At 39.9% G+C, this 23,578-nt stretch overlaps 2 protein-coding genes across 2 annotated transcripts; one reads left to right on the top strand and one right to left on the bottom strand.

Annotated features, from left to right (window-relative positions):
- Window positions 1-1,461: 1,461 nt before the first annotated feature.
- On the bottom strand, window positions 1,462-13,514 carry metap1 (methionyl aminopeptidase 1). The gene is made up of 11 exons (XM_035674697.1): window positions 13,352-13,514; window positions 11,916-11,967; window positions 11,571-11,680; window positions 11,267-11,327; window positions 6,956-7,047; window positions 6,797-6,880; window positions 6,070-6,208; window positions 5,193-5,324; window positions 4,198-4,341; window positions 4,030-4,095; window positions 1,462-3,426 (listed from the first exon to the last, which is right to left on the bottom strand). The coding sequence occupies exons 1-11, from the start codon at window positions 13,466-13,468 to the stop codon at window positions 3,260-3,262; spliced, it is 1,164 nt and encodes a 387-aa protein (XP_035530590.1). The 5' UTR covers window positions 13,469-13,514; the 3' UTR covers window positions 1,462-3,259.
- Window positions 13,507-23,303, top strand: eif4eb (eukaryotic translation initiation factor 4eb). The gene is made up of 7 exons (XM_035674698.1): window positions 13,507-13,623; window positions 14,845-14,948; window positions 18,329-18,424; window positions 18,575-18,638; window positions 19,828-19,941; window positions 21,348-21,487; window positions 21,568-23,303. The coding sequence occupies exons 1-7, from the start codon at window positions 13,606-13,608 to the stop codon at window positions 21,680-21,682; spliced, it is 651 nt and encodes a 216-aa protein (XP_035530591.1). The 5' UTR covers window positions 13,507-13,605; the 3' UTR covers window positions 21,683-23,303.
- The last annotated feature ends 275 nt before the right edge of the window (window positions 23,304-23,578 follow it).

Genomic DNA, 23,578 nt, shown 5'->3' with positions numbered 1-23,578 from the left:
AATTGAATTGAACTGAATTAAAACCTGGCATAAATGTCAGCGTTTTACAATTGCATCACAGTGTTGTATATTTTTATCACAGAATCCCAATGTATAATGTTAATGTATTTTTAAATTTAAATACTATCAAATGAAGCTGTCAAACAGGAACTACTTCTCAACTGTACGTCATGGTCATTCCCTCGTAATTCTTGCAGCCATGAGAGGAAATGTGCAATCTATTCTGAAGTGCTTGAGATGATGACCTCCTGATGAATGGTTTTTGAAAATAATTTGTTTACTGAATACGCTGCATGAATGTAAGTATAGATAAGAGTCTGACTTTGACATAATTAGTAAATCCTGCATTTATACGAGGCAAAAAAGGGGTTCTTACTTCACTGCATTAATTCAATTTTCCTGTTCTGTAATTTCCAGCACATGACCCTCTGTAAAATGGCAACTGACGTTTTTACGCTTTGATTTATGATTGAAAGAACAGGATACTTTGGATAGAGCCAGACTGGCTGTTTCTACGTCTTTCCATCTGTAGCTTCATATTTACCGTGCTCCCACAATCTTCTCCAACTAGAAAGCAAATAAGTGCATTTCCCAAAGGTTTAACCATTCCTTTAATCGTCTAAACAACAGTAGGGTAAAGTATTACTGTAATGCTGGAAGGCGCTTAACACTGAACCATTTTACAGTCAGACACTTCAGTACATTGCAACATTTTGATAGAAATCAAAAGGAAAAGAATGTATTTATTTGTCCTTATTTCCAGTCTGATCTGTATGTTTAGTAACAGGCGAAGAAACGTGCTAATATGAGGCGTCTGTGTTGTATATGCATGTGATGATTTAGTGTTTTGCACTTTGTAAGGACACCACTTTGAGTTTAAGGTTAAGAATTAAGCAATTTACTGAAACTGGTAATTATTACAGTTGTGCTTTTTCTGCTATAGCGGGTCAAAATGGCTGCCATATAATCAAATTTATATCGTTGTTAATTGATGTGCTATGGCGGTCCTCATTTATAACATCCTAGCAGTTTATTGAGTCATTCATTTCTGCTGAATCACCGAGGTTTGCACTGGAACTGAAGCAGCATTTTGCATCAAAACAACTACCACCAACTTCGCTCCATGGCGCCATGAATAATCTTGTGTACGTAACTGCAGACTAAATTGGTGTACTTTTTCCTGAAATCATGTTTATGAACCTAAAGTCATTTTTATAGAAGCACAGACAACCTTCACTAACATTAGGAAGTTTACCGATACAGTCAAAGTTGAAGTAAACTAATGTGTCAAAATCAAATCCCAAACGCAGTTTAGACAATCATTGCACTCCACTGAGTTACAAGAGGCATTAAGGCTAACAGGTACCCATTTCATTTCCAGTAATAAAAGGCTGGAGAATTAAACCACTTTTGGGATTTAGATCTCCAATCTATTCAAGGACAAACTCACCCACACAGAGCTACATAAGAGTCATTTATTACTCCATTAGAAGAAATACAAAGATGGCAGAGAAACTGTGATCACATTAGTCCTCTGAAAATGTAGAAATAATGAATGCTGCTCACACCAGGAAAATCCCCACATCAAGGTAAATGGTGACTGTCGAGATGGGGGGGGGAGGGAACATCAGTTAACGTGCCTCGAGATATTCTGCAAGTTTTAATTCCTAGATTCACACATTAAGGCTCAATTTGCTACACCAGGGCTATTGGAAACATGATGAGACACTGTAAAGAGTATTCCTCAGAGCAGGATTAACAAGTTCAGAACGACTTTGTGCTCAATGTCGTTGTTCTCATTCTGGATGTCTATGTAGATGATCTGCGGTTGCGTCACAATTCTCCTAGCAACCAGGGCTGACGTCCTCTACTGGAAAACTGACTGTGCACTAATAATAGCCACGTTCAGGATATAACAATTGCGTTAGAGTGCTTCTACTGGACACGTCAACAGGTACATACCACAGAGATAAGTGATAAAGTGATTGTTTCTTTTCCTTTCCAAACCCTTACAGACGCTGGGAAATATGTTAATTTTGCTTTCCTCCTAAGAGTTAGATGAAAAGATTATTATAACTGTCACATCTGTCCATTAAATACAAAGATACAGCCAGGAGGCTGTTCGCTTAGCCTAGCTTAGAATAAAGGAAGACTGGAAATGGGGAAACAGCACCTGACTGTCTGAAGGCAACAAAATCCACCAACCAGAACCTCTAAAGCGCACTAATTAAAACCGTATATGTCATTTGTTTAATCCATAGTTTGTAAAAATGACAAATTGAGGTTTTACGAGGGGTTGTGTGCCAGATTATCTCTTGGCCACGCTTACGAAACCTCCTGTAAATACAACAAATAGTCGATTTTGCACGTAATTTTATTGCACAAATTTAACAAACATGATACAACGTAATTACTGAGCCGTCGAGATGCTGGTGCTAACCATGACAGGGCCAGGCTAGCTGTTTCTCCCTGCCTACAGTCCCTACGCTAAGCTAAGTTTAACGTCTTCTAGTTACATGCTGAAAGTACGTATATGATAGTGCTATTAATCTTCTCATCTATCTTTTGTTTTCGCTAAAACAACTCCTTTAAATATGTGCTGTTAAACTCTGCTTCATTAGAGCTGAAAATATCCAATATGGCCGCCAGAGGATGGTTTTCGTTGGCTGAAATCTTTTCGTTTTTTTGGCCTTGTGTTATTTTCCTTATCCTAAATAAGCTTTGAGTTGCTAGTTGTTGAGTTTGTGAGACTTGTTGACCAGGTTTCCAGGTACTTTTCAGTCCATCTCTGGGAAATTCTTAGGAAGTCTGATTGAGTTAGCATTGGCTAAGAGAAATGAAGCGAAGCCTGGGTTAGAGTTGGATTCGCCCTGAGCTCCACACACCACAGACAACAACTAGCCAGCCAGTAAAAACTCTGACATGACCCAGAGGTCAAAACCGGCCTGATGTCATGCCTGACCACGAAGCAAAACCAAAACCTAATAAATACTTTCTTTCCTTCAGAGGACACTGTTTTCACTAATAAAGCGATCCACGTTTGATATAAGACACATTCAAGTACTTCCATTTAATTCGAGGAACCAATATTTAATTCAAAGAACAATGAGAGCCACAGTTAAACTGAGCTCTAGGAGTGGTGCCTCTTGTTTCAGATGTGTGTGTGCGCATGTGTGTGTGTGTGTGTGAGTGAGAGAGACCCAGAGGTGCTGGGTGTCTCTGTCTGGAGAGTCCAGTCCTTGGTGCGTTCAGGTCCAGCCTACACTTGGCTCAGGAAATGAGCGCGACCGTTGTCCTCGGGGCGGCGGGTGAGGATCTCGCAGCCGGTCTCCGTCACCAGCAGGGTGTGTTCGAACTGAGCCGAGCGCTTCCCGTCTCTGGTCACTGCCGTCCAGCCGTCGGGCCACGTCTCGTCTTGCCAGCCACCTGAGACGTCACGCACAAACGCACGCACACACACGGCATCAATTAAACACTGGCATCAATTAAACACTGGCATCAATTAAACACTGCTGTAGAAACAAAACACGTCAGGCCTGGCACTGGATACAGGTGAGGTATAAAGTGCTTGTTAGGATTTTAATGACCTGTTTTAAAGCATGACTGGGTCTGCTGTATCACACGTTGTTTAACCCCTTGTGAGCCAGTTAACAGCATCAAATCCTCATTCTCTGTCTAGCTTTGAGTCTCAACGTTTCTGGCTATCAATACCACATCTGAGGAACCTTTGCCATTGTAAAAAAAACTTAACTTTATGACGTAGACGGAAATATTTTTGTTGTTATCCTTAGAAATCTATGCTATCCTAACATTTGGTCAGATGAAGTGAAGAATAAAGTGTTCATAGATAGATTACAGCTTTTTCTCAGCTTAGAAAAAGAAGTTATCATTTTATTCTTGTTTTGGTGTCTCTTAACTGTGATATTTGCTGCAGCCTAATTAAGGCAATTATGTCCTATTTATACCAATTCAAATTATTATTATCCCTATAATTACCCCTATTGTTCACACAAAAGCAGTTACACTCACCTTCACATATCATGGGCTCAATGGTGAACACATGGCCAGGCTTCATAACTCCAACTGCTTTGTTTTCTGGGAAATTAATGAACATAGAAATCATCCTGTTGTAGGAGAACATGTGGGAACTCTTCAGAGATTCAAAGCATGTACGGTGGCAGGTATGTCACTACTCACTGGCATAATGTGGCACATTGGGAGCAGTGTGGAAGAGTCTGTGGATGCCGTGACCACAGTAGCTCCGCACTACAGAGAAGCCGTTGGCCTGAGCGTGCTTCTGGATGATGTTCCCCAGTTCTCTATAGCGAACCCCAGGCTTCACTGTAAAATTAAAAAAAGGAAGCCAAGAAATAAGCGTGAGGGTAATAGGCTGTTCTTCTATTTGAATTTTCTTTAAATCTGATGCTGATGTAGTGCAGACGAGGCAACAAAACCAACGTTTCTGATGAGGAGCCCTTCAATTTCACCTCACTTTAAAGTCGCTGCTCTGCAGATTTCAATCACACAATCTTCCTCAGCAGACGGAGTTGTTTGGTTGTCATGGAAATAGAAATGTTTCTTTTTTCTCTTTATTCTGAGAACTTTCATCATTTCTTCATCCATTTTAGATTTAACATTAAGACTGAAATTCTATCTTGTGCCTGGGAAAATGAATGATGAACATGTCAATCTTCACTTGCTTGGTAGATGCTCTCTTGGTGGGGACAGTAACTATGTTATCGGTATTGCTAAATTTAATCAACCTTTGTGTGTACTTCAATTTCTTCTTAATTGTGGACTGACACATGCTGATACCAATATCTGATATTCCTCCTACCCCAACAACCATACAATGCAAGTCTATACAAAGTGCAGTGCAGGTGGGGTTGGGCTGTTTCTGCAGGTTTCAACAGGTTAACTGTAAGACTTTTTAAGACCATTATGAATGCAATTTAAGATCTATTTTACGTCCATACTGGACCATGTTGGTTTTACTGTAGTTATTTACAGCATGATCAATACACATTTTACTCAGAAACACATTTAAAAGTTAGAGAAATGCAACTTTATTCAGTACCGTTACCTTCATTAATCCAATCAACTTTTAAGACCAGTCAAAATCTTATTTAAAGACATTTAAAACTTACATTTCAGATTATTAAAATGAAAGAGAATCAAGTTGGAATTCCTACCAGAGTCAATGGCTTGCATAAGGCATTCATATGTTGTCTCGACCAGTTTCTTTGCTTCTTCATCCACTTCTCCAACATAGAAGGTTTCATTGAGGTCCCCATGGAAACCGTTGTGGTAGACAGTGATGTCCACTGGATAAGAGTAAGATGATGAAGAATATGATGAATATGTCAGAACCATTGTGCTATGTGACAAACAATTCCATTATGTTTAACACAAAGAAAATACACTTATGAATAATGAAACATAATGGCGTGCATTGGCTAAACTCATTTTCATAAAAAATCAACCTATTTACAAGGCCAAACAAAATGTCCCCTTTTTTTAAACTGTTGATTAATTGGAATTGCTAGTGGGCAAAGTGGGACTTTTCCCACTTAAGAAGAAATATAGAGAGCAGAGAATGGGACTAGCAAGTCCCCACTGGTAAAGGTTAATGAAACAATTTGTCTTGTCGGACCACGCAGCGAGAGATGAGTTGCTGGCAAGTACTCCATCAGATGCTCTGAGGGGAGTGGCGGATGGAAGACATCGCCTTATCAGAAATATTCATAAAAGAGGCTAAAACTGGCCAAACTCCCGCTGACAAAATTTCAGGATGCTGGTACAATCATTTGTCACAGAGGAAGGCAGCCCCCAGCCCCCAATTCTCTTTAATAAAACATTTCCCCTACGTACAAACACTGCTTAACTATTCCCAGAACTTGGTTTGATATTGAGAATGGATTTCTAACAAAGATATAAAAATGTACAATTCTTATTTTTGGTCAGTTATAACAAATGGAGGATGAAACTTTAAAGCAGTGGCAGATATGAGACAAACAACTGGTGCTAGGGTCCAAAATGACAAAATTATGATGTGTGCAATGAGCATACCGTTGAGGATATCCCCTTCTTGTAGTAGTCTTCTGTCTGGGATGCCATGGCAGATGACTTCATTGACAGATGTGCAGCAGGATTTGGGGAAGTTGTAGTAGTTGAGTGGGGAGGGGTAGCAGTTCCTTGCTGTACAAGCCTGAACAGACAAAGTGTGTTGGTTAGAGAGATTGCAAGAAATGAGTAAAATATGAGTGACCCCCTTTCCCCTCATGTAGCTGTCTTACAGCTTAATGCAGCTGGTAAGTTCTGTATCTGTACACAGCTTTTCGGCATCGCAATCCTCCACAATCCTGTGTGCACGGAACGTATTAGATAAGACCGACATGACAGCGTGTCCGCCTTCAATATTGTACAATATTTAACTAAAGCTGACTTGATGTTTCACAGCAGGGAGCTTCATCTACATGAAGATACTCACTGCTCCATTATTTATTAGCAACGTCTGTTCGGCAACAATTATTAAACAGGTTTAAACAAGACTAAGAGTCTACAGCCACACCAGCTTTGAACTTAATGCTAAAGTAAGCATGGTTACATTCTCACAATGACAAACATGCTGATAGTTGGCCCAGAAAAAGAGGGCATATTGTTGGTCATATTTAGGGATGAGCAGGGATATTTATTATATTTATTATATTTGGGGAGGAGAAAAGCTTTATCTTTTTTGTGTGTGTGTGTGTGTGTGTGTGTGTGTGTGTGTGTGTGTGTGTGTGTGTGTGTGTACCAGATGCACAGCGTGGTCTATTTCTTCTGTTGTAATGCCCGGTTTCACCATCATGGCTGCGATGTCCAGGACTTCTCGTGCCAGCTGCAAATAACACACATGTCAAAACCACAATGCATTAAACGGGAAAAGCGACTCAAATGACGTCAGTTCTGTTACCTCGCACACCACTCTCATGCCTTCGATGTCCTCAGGAGACAGGATCTTGATCTGTGACGTCCCCTTTAGAAACTGCTCAGACTCAGATATCCCTGCGCGAAGGAAACAAAGACAGACGTCCGCCATCATTCACATGTCACATCGTGTGACTGACTCAAATAGGACCTCACGAAGCAGCTGTCGTAGAGTTTATCAATTTTTAGACGCAGCATCAATGTCGACCGTCACAGCTGGATACACATACTCCTAATAGATTTTGGTTAGCATCACAAGTGACAGTTGACAATAAGCCATCTGGCATCGTCACCCTTACTATTAACTTTTTACCTTCTGTGGTGTCTGACTCCTGGCAGCTTCAAAAGAGTACACAATTGACTCAAGTCCAGACCGTGAGTACAAGTGAGGAGAGATTCAGTTTTCAACGATGAATCAACAGAAGAATTCATTTTTTATTTATTTTTTCAAAGAACAAAACCTATCCTCTTCAACACAAGCTGAGTCTAGAGTCTAATGCCGTGTATCCACTGCATGGTACAGCTTGGCTCCAATCCACTTGGTCTTTTGTGTTTTTCATTTTTGACCACAGATTGGTTGAGGGAATCCACACCATGATCAACTGACAAAGTAAAGACTGCTTTGGTTGCCAATAAAAGGATCTCAAAAGGAAAACATATCCTCCATTGTTCCTGTGTGATTGCACTGAAGATGATGTCACGGTCAGTTTCACCTGGCATCGTCTATGTCATATGACGATCGTCTAAAGAATCCCACCGACACTGAGGGGTTGCCAGCTGCAGTGGCAGACAAAATCAAGAACAGTACCTGGTACCAAAGGCGTGAAGCGAGCTGTACCATGCAGTGGAAACGCAGCATAACGTTTTTATTGTTTAATTTGAACATAAAGATTAAGTAACATGATGATTGTTATCATTCGTTAGTTAACCTCTGTTTCTTTCATTATACTTTACATACATATATTATATTAAATTACATTAAATAGAAAGATTTCTAACAAAAGTAAAAGCAGCTTGCAGCGCTATGGTACTATGGGTAACTAGCTGCTCTTGCAGTGAAAAAGCTACAGCATCAGCACCTGTGCAGAGGCAGACTCTAATGATACTCACACTGTCAGCTCAGAGGAGCAGAGCAGGACTGTTAGTGTTACTGTCAGTGCAGTCAGCTTGGCAATGAATTAAGACTACAAGCAGTTGGACTACAGATTAAACAAGATCAGATCATTATTCTTGGACTGAAAAGCATATTAGGACAACATTTCAGTACATGTTGGTCAAAGCACTGGAGTCATCAACAATTCACTCATTTATAATTTATTAACTCAACAAGATGATTGCTGGATGACCATGGACAGTTGCCTAGCAACATGGACTTTAGACAGGTTTGTGATCGAGTCAAATACAGCCCTCCTTCTGACCTGAAGAGCCCACAGTGTGAGTGCAACAATCAATTGGACTTACTTACGCTTTGATACAGCTGCTCAGGAAAGAAGCAAAGTATGAGAAAATCAGTGTGCACATTATTATGTCTTCACAATGGTAAGGTCAACTGTCTCGGACATTTATTAATGGCAATAACTAACATTTTATTTTACAAAAATGATTTGAGTTCACCTCAATAACAGTCCTGTGTTAAAAAAAACACATTAGACAGTAACAATTGTGCCTCAGTCCCTGAGAAGGCATCACAAGAGAATGAAAGGAGACTGTAACCATGACTACCCGAGTATGGATCTATGCAGTCAGATGACAAGGATGCAGAGGTTGCCATGGTTGCACAATGAATGGCTTGCCCAGAGAAATAGACGTAAATAAGCCAGGTTACAATTGTAGGTGACTAATAATTAACACCAAAGAAGCACACTGGTCATGACAGCAGCTCTGTCAGCAGGTTTACTTTCCCCTGCAATAAATCTAAAGCCAATGGTGGCAAGAGATTATAGTGAGAGATTACTGGGCTGTTAAACATAGCTAAATCCATTCCAGTTTAAGGTTTTCAATATCGGCTTTGAAAGGAATATTATTAGGAGAAAGGTACATGCTTAAAATAAATGATGAAATGATTATTTAGTGTCAAAATAGCAAAAGAGGAACAGCATGCAACTACAATGTACACGCTTCAAATCAATCAATTTCACTCCAGTGAAAAGATTCTAGTACTACCAATCCTACTGAGAATGAACATATCATTATGCAGCTACAGCTTTAAGCCACTTGCACCAACCACGTAATGAACTCATTGCAGACAGCTGTTTGGGAGTGACGGCACCTCGTTATGTCATGTTTGTGGTTTCTTTTTTAAAAGGAAAACTGTGATAAAACAACTGTACCGTGGCATCATTTTGTTCACATAGGCTAAATGAAGAACAAACTAGTGACAAAGAAGTGTTTAAGAACTTAGTAGGGAGCAGTTTTCACTGTGCTGCTGTAGTTCTTCTCTTCAGCGTTCTCGGTTCTCTGTCTTCAGCGTTGCCTACAAGGGGTGCACACTATCCTGTTGAATTCTTTAGCCAACAGCACAAGACATATCAGCTTATCTGTGTATTCATGCAAAAAGTTATATAAAACACCAGCATGGATGACCGCTTTGTCCAGACTATTGTAACACACTGAGACAGGCCTTCAACAGCTTGCAACTCAGAATGTGCACTCACGTGGAACAAATCTATGCCATCAATGGCTAACTGTTATGCTGAAGTACTGGAATTAAAAAAAAATGTGTCTGAGAATCTCAGAGGTGCATCTCTAATTGTTCACTCTTCAGAAAGTTGACTAGTTCTCATTTAGGATTCGTCTCCCACCAATATAGTGATGACCCTATTATACTGGATAAGCACCTGTATTTATATAAGGCAATAGTGGGGGTGAAAACACTGACCCACTTAAGAATCACGATTTGTATTTTCTATGATTCTATATCGAGTCACAAATGCCAAAAATGTTAATACATTTTGCAATAACTTTAGTTAATTATGTTCTGTTGATGGATCAGAAAGGTGGAACTGAACAGCGAGGGCACAGTGCAGCACCCGGCGTGTAAGACAAAGGTGTATTTTGTGAATACTATGTACACCTAACCCACAGACTAACCTAACCGGAGCTCCAGTGCCAAAGTTGCAGCAGAGAGTCTGTTCCAGTGGTCTGCTGCTGGAAACATAATGTTAACAACAACACCACAGCAGAGCACTCTGCTTTTTTTCTCTTTTACTAAAGAACAAACACACCATTTCTTTTTACATAGAACATTTAAGTGGTGATGTTGGTTAGTTAGACTTTTTTTTCCCATTATTTTCATACAGGAAGAACACTGTACTATGCCTCCAAGTTAATGCGGTTAATTTAACCATGTGTAACCTAAATAAAAAAGCTGAATACTCACATCTTTGTCTTTATTTTCTGTTAGTCAGACAATGCCCCTCATCAAGAGCAGTTAGCTTGACTGGCTCAATCAAAGGGGCAAAAGACAGGAGCTAATGGTTTGACACACAGTGCGCTGGAGTGAGAGCCAAAATACAGAACCCCCATTTCTTTTCACTGTAGACTTCCATCCGTTGGTAATTAGGGTGATAAAGTGAGTTTGCTCTGGTAGATTTTGAGTGTTAAGTCTCTTAGTTTTCACCACTCTGGAGCTGTGAACGGTGAGCAATGTGCTCACTGGATGATAAATATGCTTTCTTTTTATCCATCATTATACCATACAACAGAGTTCTTACTTAATAACAACACAGAGTGTGAAGCACCGCCAACAGCCATCATTACATCCCACAGTGTGAAAGTATTGAACACAACAAGGAAAATACTGATGATTTTAGCTATTATTAGAGCCTTCCTGTTAGTGGTGCTAAATTTGCAGTTTGTCCTGAGGGTAATTAAAATCAAAGGCACTGATCTTCACCAGAGCATCAGTCTGCTCGGTAAATTCTATGGCAATCAGAGCAGTACATTTTGATATGTTTTCTGTAAATAGACATTTAGGCCAGAGTTGGCAATAGAGGCAGGACTGAGGGGTAACCAAAATCATTAACAATGGTCATCTGGGAATGGGAACCAGGAATAACCATGACAGATTTCATGACAATCTGCACTTGCTGTGTGTCAGGACAGACACAAACAGATGGACGGACAGACTATCTGACATCAAAACACACCATAAGCACTGCGGTGTGAATGTCTCTGGGCAAATTTGCCGGGAGAATAACGTAGTATTTGATGACTGGAACTACTTTCTATACTTATAACCTCTTATTTTATGAAAGACTATCTCTGGTATATTTCATTAAGAAAGCAGCATGGTTACCTCTGGGATGATCTGAATAGTCAGGTCTTTGGATGTCACCAGGCACAGGCCTCATGGGAGTCTACACCAGGGTCCAAGGAGGAAACAGAATGGAAGAAAGCAACATTTTTTTACATTTTCTGTTAAAGTATAAGAAAAATGCTGACAAAATTGTGCAAACCAGTTTATCACCGTCAAATGCAACCAAATGGAGAGGCATTGATTATGTATTTCTTCACTCGGGTCATTCTATCCATTTTTTATTTAATGAATTATACATGGCAACATATGTGAAATTACTGTTTTCTTAACAGCAAGAACTTACCAGTGGGTAGTGAGGGCGTAGTTTTCCTGTGTAGCGGTAGCCCGGCCATGGGTCTGTGTTGATGTCCTTCTCCACACAGTTCTTAGATTCATTCTGGTTCTTGTCCTCCTCTGAAACAAACAAAACACAGCACAAGATCTCTGAAGCATCTGGGGCCAATGTGTTAGTTCGCAGTCAAGGGCTAACACCTGCTCTCGACTTTGGTAACAAGCTCTAATTGGACACCGTGTAAAGGTTCAGATGTTGGTTTTCTTCGGCACTAGCGTCCAAAATAATATGTTACCAATTTATATGCTGTGAATTAACTCTAGCACAGAAGAACCGGCAGCGATCAGGAATACTTACTTGCTTTTTTGTGCAGCAACTTGTGAGACACCCAGCTCCCTTTGAAACATTCCTGGAAATGAAAACACAGAAAGAAACTCTAAATGGGGACATACAATGACAGAGCCATGGATTTTCATGACTGATACTTGTGCTCAAAATTACAGCTAGCTAATGTTTTACAATCACATGCATGGTCACTGACTTTGTACTGATGCACAACTCATTCAAAGCCAGCTTTGGCAAAAACAATGCTACTTGTTTGCACACTGTGACAGATATTGCACCACAGAAAGTGCCCTAGAGGTAGACACTTTCAAACATGTCGGCAATTATTACTAATTTCAGTGCCGTTTACGCCTTAACTGGACAGTTAAGAGCAGAGAGAGAGAGAGAGAGAGAGACAGGGAATACAGAAAGCCGGGTCAGGTTGCACAGCCGAAACTGCAATCGCAGCAAAGACCTCTAGGGTCAAATGCCATAGCACCACAAGATCATTGAAACTGCCACCCCACCTGACTATTTATAAAGCTTTGGGTTCAAAGAACATTGCATTAGATGTACTCAAAACAGAGACCTTCTGCAGAGAGAGTTGAGAGTGTAATTGCTGTAGTTTAATGTTTAATGCTTAATGCTTTAAGGCCAGTGTCTGCTGCAAGACAAAGCAGCATCCGCAGACTGTATCAATACAATATCAACTCTCACAACATCTTACAAGCCCTTTAGGCACTTAAGTGAAGAGACACCTACAGTGACAATGGCATCTGTCAGTACTAAAAGCTGTCACTCTGTTCAAAAAGGTCCTGCTCAGTCAAACTTTTATTAAATGGGGATTAACTCCTGCATAAGTAACATTCAGCTGCCAAGTATGAGGTATTGTGGATCAGAGGGGAGTCTTTAAAATGACAGATTTGTGACTGGGGTTTGGTGTCGCTGGAAAGAAAAGCACCAGGATCAAACATCGTGGCACCAACTGATCTGTCACGCTACATTACCGTTACCTCACTTTACAACTCAATTATCATTAATAGCAGTAAATTACATTACTGAAATACCTGGTCCCTAAACAGTGTACACTATGTCACTCACAGTTTTACTCTGTCAGCACAAGAACTTCACACTAGAGGCTTTTTCACTGTGACCAGGGACGTTGTGTCACTCACTTTAGCTAAGCAGTCAACAGTTAGCTCGCTGACCGTTTCCCCACTCGGCCTACTGTTAACGTACACAGATAGCACCGGTTACAAACACTGACTGCATTATTCATCCGCAGCTAACTGTATAACACTGCACAGCTAGGAGCCATTCGTTAACGTTAAGAGAATTGGTTATTAGCGGGTTACCATGTACACATGTCTACCTAGCTTGGCAATTAGCAGCCTCGTGATAAGACACAGGGCCTTGGCGTGGGGCTACAGCCAACGTTTGAACCGCACAAGCTGAGAAAGCAGCAGTACCTGTGAACAGAAATAGGAGCCTTGAATACCAAGCTTGATACATGTGGGACACTGGAGTTTGGCGTCCTTGCTGCAGCCCTCTGTCTCACACTCCCTTCTAGCTTCGGTGCTCGCCATGCCTTCGTCTGCAGGAGGGGTGGAGTCGCGGAGAAGCAGCCAGCCAGCGGCGGCACACAGCGCATGTCCGCAGCGGGGTCGTCACGTTGCGCAGCTCCCTCCAATCAACACAAACTTTCCTAACACAGATTTGTAAGATGGCGACCGCCGAACCGGTGAGCACTTTCTCTAAAGAACATTATCAAAACATTTAGGAGGGGGGGGGTCTCTCGCTGTATATACAGGGCGAGTTGACGTTAAAAGTTTATGAACAATTTTAAAAATTGGTCCTCGATAGGAAAGTGACCATTGTGACAACCACACGTGGTGTTTGGTTAGTTTCTAGTTTGTCTTCTGTGCCACGACCTGAGCGTGAAAGAGGAATGCTTGTGTGTGGAGATCTCCTAACTTTAAGGCTGACGTTATGGCTAACCGACGTGCCGTTCACCTTTGCAATGAGAACCGCAGCAACTTCCATTGCAAAATGAGCTCGTTAACTTGCCATTGCTTAAGTTATTGACAAAAGTAGATACGACTAACACTTATTTAAGACAGTACGAGTATTGTGAACTACCAGTGAATTCGGCGTTTAAAATAACCCACCTAACACAAACAGCAGTTTTGTAGCTCAAATGTGAACTGTCAGAATTGGTTGACAGTGCTCCCTGCTGACCTCTACCATGAAACGTCAGCTACGTTAAGTTAGTTACTTTAGTGGCTGAGGTTAACGTGAATTGAGCTAATGCTAGGCGAGGGTGGGATAGTAAGAGTGTCAGGTTTAAAGTTGTTGTTTTTTAAACTAATAAACACTATTTGGTGTGTTAAATTCATGCCGAATTCAAGACTGGGCCATTAAAGGGAATCATTCAACTTAAATAAGTTATATGAATGGAAGTTTTTTCTGTTCGTCAACAAACATTTTGGGAATGAATTGAACTGTGTCTGACAATGAAGTTAGCACTTTTTAAAGTTGTTTGCCCCCAGTAGTGGTAGCAGGAGAGTCAGCTAGCCAAACTGTAGCTTCACGCCACAGTGAAATGTGTACCAGATGTTCATATCGGGTTTCACTAATGAACGCTTCCGTCACCGAATATATTATTTAAGTTTACTTAAGAGATTCATTATTTGGTTTGAGACGAGACACAACACTATTCTTTTCTCACCATGGGTCTTTCTAAATGTTGCCTTTAACCATATGTTGTATGTATGTACCATATGTTTGCCGTGGTTGAAGTGTCCCCTTATGTAATCAACAACTGGAAAACGACGTCATGTTACGGTTACATGATAATTTCTCCACTTAGACCCACCCTGTCAAGTAGGATCGGTTGCACTGGAAACAGAAACCCACCGCCTACTTCCCTTATATGTATTACTCACCTCTAACTGCTTTGTAGGAAACCAACCCAAGTCCAACCCAGCCTGATGAAGTTGGAGCCGAGGAGAGCGGACAGGAGATTGTGAGCCCAGATGCCTACATCAAACACCCCCTTCAGAACAAGTCAGTTTCATTAAAGCGAGCATTGGAGCACACATTCAGCTGAGATTTGACTTCTTCTGTCAAGTCCAGAAGCTCTCTCTGTATACTACTATTGTTAGAACTAAATGGTTGTTTTTTCATGTTGTAAACTTACTATGAGAGGAACCAGTCATTTATTCCATTAATAACTAACAACTATATTTAGTATGTCCCCACAGATTTGTTTTCTGTTAGAGGTGGAGGCACAAAATCCGCCCTGGAAACTGTCAAGAGATGTGGCTACACTTGACCATGTCCAAAATCTTGATTCCACATATTAATAATGCCTCAGTTGGTAGAGAAAGTTGATTTTTTTTTCTAAAATACAAAAAAATCCATTCATTTGACATGTTAAATATCATATAAAATAATATTTAAATTGGATCAAAGCACATATCAATGAAACTGAAGTTATTCTGAATCCAGTGGTACCCGTGCATTTGATATAACTCCTTGTACTTTTTGAGATACGGCCATTTCTGTAACATGCTATATTTAGTTGTTAGTCACTACAAGTTCCTCATCTTATTCCATAGGAATACATTACAAAACGTCTCTCAGGGCTGCACAATGGAAATACTGGAACAAGAAAAAGCAACAGATTATCATTTTTCTTTTTATCTATATTGTAACAATCCAGAATATGCGTATATCAAACATTATATTGTTCTAGAGATGTTTTTCTGGAAAATCATTTAAAAAAAAAACAACCCCTAGTGACTAAAAAAAATCATGTTAAGAAAGATTTGTGCTCATACTTTGACTGATTTTAGAACATGTCTGTGGGTTTGAGCTCAACTACTTTAAGCACTGTCAGGGGAATTATGTCGACATTAATAGGTTAATGTCAGGGGAAAGTTTAAGCATGAGAAAATAGAAAGTTTCTGATCATTTTCAGTATTTGCCTTTGCCTTTACATAACTGTTAATGGCTGGCTGTGTTTTTATGCCAACATTATTGAACTTCTGCAGTTTAAAGGGCCAGTGTGTAGGATTTAGTGGTGGAACATTAGTAGTAATAGATACAAACTCCCTCCCCTCACCCTCCCCTCCCAAGCGCGAAAGGGAAATTATGGTGGCCGCAAAATACACAAAAGCACCAACTGTCCCCTACTACAGCCAGTGTTTTGTTTGTCCCTTCTGGGCTACTGTAGAAACATGGTGGTTTAGTATGGCAGCTTCCATGAAAGGAGCGCCTGTAGATAAAAAAGGTTAATTCTAAGGTAACAAAAACACAACCATTCCTATACTCAGTTGATTATACACTAATGAAAACATAGTTCTGCATATTATATTATATTTCTGCAAATATTAATATATATAATATAATATAATAATATTGTACTGTTTGTGGAATGTCCCTGTGGGCTTTCAGATCTTGTCATGGGTATAAACTGGGTAATAAAAAAACAAGTTTAGTTAGTTTTAGCTGTGATAATTATTTTCCATTTTTATTTAAGTCGCAGTCACAAAAATCAAGCTTTACCTCCAATAATTTGGTTCATGGACTGCTGGTAGCCATGTATTGCTTTGGGTTGCGTGTTGAATTGAGAGTGCTTAGAGTCTCACTTTTGAGGCAAAACAGAGAAATCCCATATATTGGCCTTGTACTGATACAGCAGTATCTGATCACCCTCTGGCTGTACTGGCTGCACCCTCAGTTTCAAAGACAAGATTAGTGACTGATGTGTTTCACAATTGAACAGAATGACCCTTCCTCCACACAGCTGAGTGGACAGCTCATATGGAAGCGAAAGCGAGATGTGAATTGAAGGGTCACCAAAAACAATGCCCACTGTGTTCACCAGGAGGAAGCTGAGCAGTTTATAAAATAGTGTACAGCGCACCATAAAAACATGTGAAAAGCAAAATACTCTTTTCCCCAAATCTATCTGTGTTTGCTTTCCAGATCAATTGAGTTGTTACTTAAGCAAAAATCCATTTTCAACTACACTCTTCAAAAAAAGTAAAACTATGTGAAAGTAAATAAATCGACTGACTATGTTTTGACGGTTTCTTTAATTCTGGGCTTGTTCTACCAACTCATTTAAGGATATATAAGAATATAGTATATATAACATAATGTTTTATAATAATGTGCCTGTAGTTAGTGACTCAGTGTTAAGCAGTGTTTCTTATGGCCCGGTCCTTTCTGTGTGTATTCACGTTCTTTAAGTGTTAAAGTGGATCTTCTCTCACAGTCCAAACAATTGCAGTCCGCTGGATTGGAAACTTTATTTCCCCACAGTAAGACTGTGATTGTCTGGTGACCTGTCCAGAGTGTTTCAGTGTTTTCCTCTCAGTCCATACTCAGATAGGTTCCAACTCCCCTCTGTGCTGAATACAAATAAGCAACGATTGAATATGTTATATATATTTAAATTCCACAAGGATATTTGTTTCCAAAAGGGTTGAATAGAAAAAGCAAACTCAACAGAAAGCCAGTAAAGTGAAGGAAAAGATGGACCCCGAACAACTCATTTGTGAGGTTAGAAATACATAGGTTGAAGTCCAATGGCAAAGTATTCCCATATGTTGACCGTTATTGTGCTGCTTGTACAGGTCAAACAACATTTGCCTATTAGCATTCATTAATTTACTTGACTCACCTATTTCTTTACAGGGTCATGGGGGGCATGGGCTTATCCCAGCATGCATTGTAAGGCAAAGAACCACCCTGTAGATGTCCATGTAAGAGACTGTACATAATGCTGCCTCAGATTATGGCCTATAATGAAACATTCAAATATTTTACAAGACAAGTTAAAGAACCAGTGGGTAAGATTTAGTGGGATTATATCTAAAGTTTCTGATAGCAGCTAACTGAACACTGCTCGTGTCTGTATTTGCATTGTATCTGTATAGGTTTAACAAAGAATACACAAAGGTGCCATAAACAGAAGCCTGCCCACTATTGCATTTTCATATTTCCTTATCACACAGTCTGTTATGCATATACAGTGCAACTCAACAGAATTCAAATTGTATCGGTTGACTTATTCCGTCCTTTGCTGGCATTTATGTGGGCTTATTTAAGAAACACCTTCCAAACCCACTGACACAATGACTTTATAGTAGTGTCAGCAGCCACAGTTTTCTGTAGTATTCCTCAAGCTTAAGACAGTTGCTGAACTATAAGAGGATTCAGCGTTGAACAAGTATGACACGGCGTCACAATTAATTGGACTAAGAGAGCGATAGCTTGATTTACAGATACCGTTTGTGTCGGCGGCATCCAGGTGCATCCATACGTCGCTCATTTGCTCCAAAGCCCAATGGCTTTTGGTTACTTTTGTTTACCTCCTGTTTAATTAGTGGCTTGTTACATTTATGCAAATCCCTTTTTCTGTTTTCACCCAACAGATGGTCTCTGTGGTTCTTCAAGAATGACAAGAGCAAAACATGGCAGGCCAACCTGCGACTCATCTCTAAGTTTGACACGGTTGAAGATTTCTGGGCGTAAGGAGCAATAAATCTCTCTGGGTCTTTTTGGTTTCCTGTACTTCCATGGAGTGACTGAAGCAGTAAAATGCCATGGCCGTATACCTTTTTTTTAAAAATACTGGTAGATCAGCATGTTTCATTAATGCCGTGCACTCTTTGTTTCAGTCTCTACAACCATATCCAGTTGTCAAGCAACCTCTTGTCCGGCTGTGATTACTCCCTTTTTAAGGTACGTTTAATTTATTTAACATTTATGTAAATGTGCAGAGAGTGAGGACTACAAATCTGGAAGAAAGTATAGTTAAATCCATTTTTAAAACCATTTTTGCATGCCAATATTCTTTCTTGGGCTGAGATACTTTATATTTTACACACTTGCTGTATAGTATGTTCAATACGTACAAAGACAAGAGTGTTTTTATTCTCTCTTTCTGATACTGACTCAGTGAAAGTAAAAAGAACCATTAAAAAGCTAGAAAACATTTTTCTGTCAAAGTGGAAGATAATGTTTACATAATGAGACATCCTTTGCAAAAGAAGCAAAGGCCTGAGCCCTCATATACTGTATTGCAGCTGTTATCATTCAGAATCGTAGTACGGGGGGGGAAAAATCATCTTTTGGTGGTTATTTGAAAAACGGGGCTCTCAAAATCCTCCGTGAGAATAATGGGCAATGAATTGAAAATGTAATAAAACCATTTTATCACCAGCTGAAATTGCACGAATTTTACGACAACAGAGTCAAATAAAGCTCCTGCAAACAGAACAGTACCTGAAAGATTTGTCGACAGTTGAGGGAGGGAGTTTTTGTCAAAACAACAGCATCATTACTGGAAGTTAGACAAACAAAGAAAGACGTGGGCAGGATTTTTCTGACTAAATCTGCCAACTCAGAGCTCATCCACAAAAGAGCTCATTTAACCAGATTTGATGACAGAATATGAGAGGCGTGTGTGGAAGTTTAGGAAGTTGAATGGCAGGAGGTGGCTAGCAGCCACTAATTATACTGTGATAACTGAGATAGTTGATGATGATAAATGGAAAGGCAGTAATCTTTGATCAGTGTGCTTTATCACTGATTAAATCATTAACATTATCAGCTATGAAAATCTATCAAAATAAAAAAATAAAAAAGTTGCTTAAATGTGAGTTGTACTGTTGAGGCAGAGCTTGGGTAGAAGGGCGGAAATGCAACCTGAGAAAAAGATATTAACCAAATATTGAACCACCACTGGACACAGTTTGCGTTTTTGCCACCTTTAGTCAGATTGAAATCATTTCTCCTGTGGTTATTGATACAGGTATATTTCTTGCAGGCAATGTTGAAATCATGTTGAAACCTCACTTGTGAAGGCTGTTTTGAAGGTTTGGTGCAGAGGTTTTGGGACGTGCATTGACAATTTGAACCATTGCTGCAGGATGGCATTGAACCCATGTGGGAGGACGAGAGGAACAAGCGCGGCGGGCGCTGGCTGATCACACTCAACAAGCAGCAGAGGAGATCAGACCTGGACCGCTACTGGCTGGAAACTGTAGGTTTGGCTGCTCTGCTTTGTGTCCTGTTCAAATGAGTGATTCTATTTATTGTTTCTTGAGCCTCTTCCCAAAGTAGTACATTTATTACCTTTTGACAGCCATAATTAGTTGCTGTAATGAGTGATCGCATCCTCTCATACCTTTTTCAAATTGAAGTGAGCTACAGATCAGATTGTTTTGGTGTTGTCAGCATCCTTTTCCACAATAAAATCAGTTATGCTATCTAAAAAATCTACTATTGACTGTACTGACTGTATGCGGAGGGGATGATAAGTGGTCGCAATGAGAGCAACTGAATATTGGCCTGCTGCTCAGTCTGCAGTCCGCACAGTGTTGTGGTGAGACCTCCTGCTGCTCTAAAGGTCACTGACAGTGATACAGACATGTAGCCAGCTATGACTTGTCAGTTAGCGGCGGTGCTGAAAGGAGTCACTCTTTTTTGCAATGACACCATTGTTTTAATACATGTGAAGCTGTACAAAATGTTTTAATATTTAAGAGGTTTTTAATGATTGTGCGCAGTTTCAAATGAACAGTTTTTGAGCTGTGATGTGAAGTTGTCGTGGAGGACTACGCTCAGCCCTGGTCCAGGTCCTGCAAAGGAAATCTAATCCAAAAATGGGCAAATACATGGAGCGTTGGAGGAGCTGAGGTTACTGAAAACAGCTGCCTGTGACAGCACCCACCTGTCACTTAGAACGGCCACGTCCAGAATTATGCATAACTTAATATAGCCCTAATATAATTTAAAGAGATTATATAAAAACTTGGCCCACTACAGTTATCATGAGCACGGTATTTAGCTGAAGAGACTCAAACAGTTTTTGGTACCAGGCTGTAAACATGAGTTCTGTAAAGTTGGGCATTTTAATATGGGGCCTGATGGCAGTCACTCAAGCCAGCCTCGAGTGGCCGTTAGAGGAACTGCAGTTTTTGTTACGTCCACGGAGGTTGCCGCTTGAGCCAGTGAGGTTGTATTTCCAACATTCTGTGTGACTGAAGTGTCCAGGTTCTGGAAGATATTGGTGCACCATAATGCACAGTACAAAGTGTTGGATCTGGGTTGGTATTGCTGAGCTCAAAGGCTGATCATCCAAATCCCTGTACTTTGTCCGCCTGTGCATGGATTTGATGTTCTTGTATAGTATAATCTGGTCTTGTGCTAATTAATTTGGTTTATTAGTATCTGGTGTCTGTTGAAATGATGTTTTTTCACCATGATGAAAGGTCTTGTTGGGAATGTCATACCATGGGGATAATGAGTTTGGGTTATTGGTCCTTACTGTATTTATAAAGAAATGTACAGCAGCAAAACAAAATATATTACTGAATATTATTTGTGAAATTGAAGTATTTCAAATGTGTTTTAAAAAGCTTTTATTCCTCTCCATCCCCTCACCAGCTCCTGTGCTTAGTTGGAGAGGCCTTTGACGACTACAGCGATGACGTCTGTGGAGCCGTGGTCAACATCCGCACAAAAGGAGATAAAATAGCCGTCTGGACATCAGACTACGAGAACCGGGATGCTGTGACGCACATAGGGTGAGGCAGGTGTTTCCATTCATAATCACCGGTGAAGATATTCTCCTCATCCTCTTACAGTGTCATTTTCCCGTCAACAGGAGAGTTTACAAGGAGCGCTTGGGGCTTCCCTTGAAGATGTCTATTGGCTACCAATCTCACGCAGACACAGCCACCAAAAGCGGTTCAACCACCAAGAACAAATATGTTGTTTGAGAAATGCCCTACGTGCCTCTTTTAATTTTCTTGTCTTATTTGTTGTTGGTGCATATGTTTACTTTGCTGCAAAGACTCTGCGGAATGCAATCTGGAAGACAGAACCCAGTCCGAGGCTACATGCCAAATGTTTCCATAACCTGCCCAGGACTTGAACCACAGGGAGGGAAAAACCCATGGGAAAACCGATGAACACGAATCTTCCAAAACACTAACAATGAGAGGTATCAATAGTGGATGAGATTTAGAGTGCTGTATACTCTACTAAAGAAATTTGTGTTGATTTCTTTTTTTTTTAATTCAGGGAATCCTGAAATGCAAAAAAAATGTATATTTCTCTCCCATTTTCTACAGCATTGTGTGTTTGCTGTAATCCTTAATGACATTAAACTCTTTTAATTTATTAATAATTTGCCTGCATATTCTTAGATTAGACCTTTGTTTTAAGCTTTTTTTTTTTTGCCTTGAACTGTTGCACGTAATCAACCTTTTTAAAGTATTTCATGACTCATATTCATTTGAGTGTTAATATAATTAAAACATTGGTTTTGCAATTATTAGTTGTTAAATTGTGTAATACTTTTTTGCAACCTGTAATTGGTACATTCCTTGTTATAAATGATTTGCTTTATGACTTGCAGTGGTGCTGTATTGTAGGATATTGACCTTGAGTGAGGATGTTCACAGTAATCAGTCCAGCAGTTTTCTACAGGTGGTCTTCATTCCCTCTCTATTAAATAGGAATACTAGAGGAGATTTCAACCAATCTCAGAGAAAACGGAAAATCCCTCCCTTAGCTCCCAGGTAGCTTAGGATTCTCCATATCCGGTGTCAAAGTGCCAAATTCAAGCACACCCCCACCCCCATCCCATCATCCCGAGATCCCTTAAAATGTCAGTACAAAAAGAACTTTGAAAGAAAAGGTTACTTTGGGCAACATGGCTCCCCATCTCAGTTCATTGCCACTTTTAAAATGTCACTTCAGTATGACAAATGTCATCACGTTCTCAAGGATCGGCATTCTTTAAGCCAGCAGGCGAAACATCCACAACTAGATCCTTCTTGATCTAATGAAGCATTAAGTGACTGTAGAAGCTTCATTAGGTTCTCGTTGAAGTTCTGGCATGGTTGTGGTAGTAACCTTTAAAGGCCAAGCAATTTAGATGCTTTGCAAGCACACATCTAAATGATAAACACAATAGTAAGGAAAAAATATGTTTATACCACCTTTGTAGAGCAGACGTCACAAAGTGCCTCACAGTAAGTTAACCAGTAGAACCAAATGATGTGGAGAACGTCCACTGTGCAATATATTGTGAATGAGGGGGAAAATGAAACCATTCTACAAATCCATGCCAGGCCTGCTGCATCAGACACTACACTGAAGCTGACCATATCTATAATAAATTCACTTAATATATAACTTCTTACCAGTGCAGAGGTGAAACAAAGAGTACACACTCAGTTACCATTAATTACATAACAGAAAATGGCCAATGGACACAACACTGCTTTTCATAATAAAAGCACAGTGCTCAAACTTGTGTATTACTTCAAATTTATTGAGTAATAAACACACCCATAACATCTCAGCTTCAATTCAATAAACTTTTTACTTTTTTATATATATGTTCTGTTGTCTGAGGTGGTCTCTCGGTAATCATAATGTTACAGTATGTTATTTGTAGTGTCAATATTAAAAACTACGAGAAATATCTAATTCACGTGCTTCTCTCTGCGTCTCATCCTTTATGATAATGCATTCATCTGTTTAGTGAGTCATGAAAATTTCATATACTGTACACTGTTTATCAGGTAGCTCCTGCAATCATTCCTGCCTTCGTGAAGCTTATGTTAATTTTTTGTGTGAATTGGTGTTGCTTCAACTTTATTGTT

Source organism: Morone saxatilis, unplaced genomic scaffold (genome assembly GCF_004916995.1).
Source record: "Morone saxatilis isolate NCDOM2014 unplaced genomic scaffold, NCSU_SB_2.0 Contig3, whole genome shotgun sequence".
Classification (NCBI taxonomy): Eukaryota; Metazoa; Chordata; class Actinopteri; family Moronidae; genus Morone; species Morone saxatilis.
This window is presented reverse-complemented; position numbering and strand designations above follow the sequence as displayed.

What these genes read in the sequence shown, in the direction of transcription:
- metap1 (XM_035674697.1), bottom strand. Translation starts at nt 13,468, where the DNA reads ATGGCGAGCACCGAAGCTAGAAGGGAGTGTGAGACAGAGGGCTGCAGC. An exon ending in TACGCCCTCACTACCCACTG is followed by an intron (nt 11,328 to 11,570) that starts GTAAGTTCTTGC and finishes ACCCTGGTGTAG; the next exon opens with ACTCCCATGAGGCCTGTGCC. An exon ending in GCATGAGAGTGGTGTGCGAG is followed by an intron (nt 6,881 to 6,955) that starts GTAACAGAACTG and finishes TGTTATTTGCAG; the next exon opens with CTGGCACGAGAAGTCCTGGA.
- eif4eb (XM_035674698.1), top strand. An exon ending in AAACACCCCCTTCAGAACAA is followed by an intron (nt 14,949 to 18,328) that starts GTCAGTTTCATT and finishes TTCACCCAACAG; the next exon opens with ATGGTCTCTGTGGTTCTTCA. An exon ending in GATGCTGTGACGCACATAGG is followed by an intron (nt 21,488 to 21,567) that starts GTGAGGCAGGTG and finishes TCCCGTCAACAG; the next exon opens with GAGAGTTTACAAGGAGCGCT.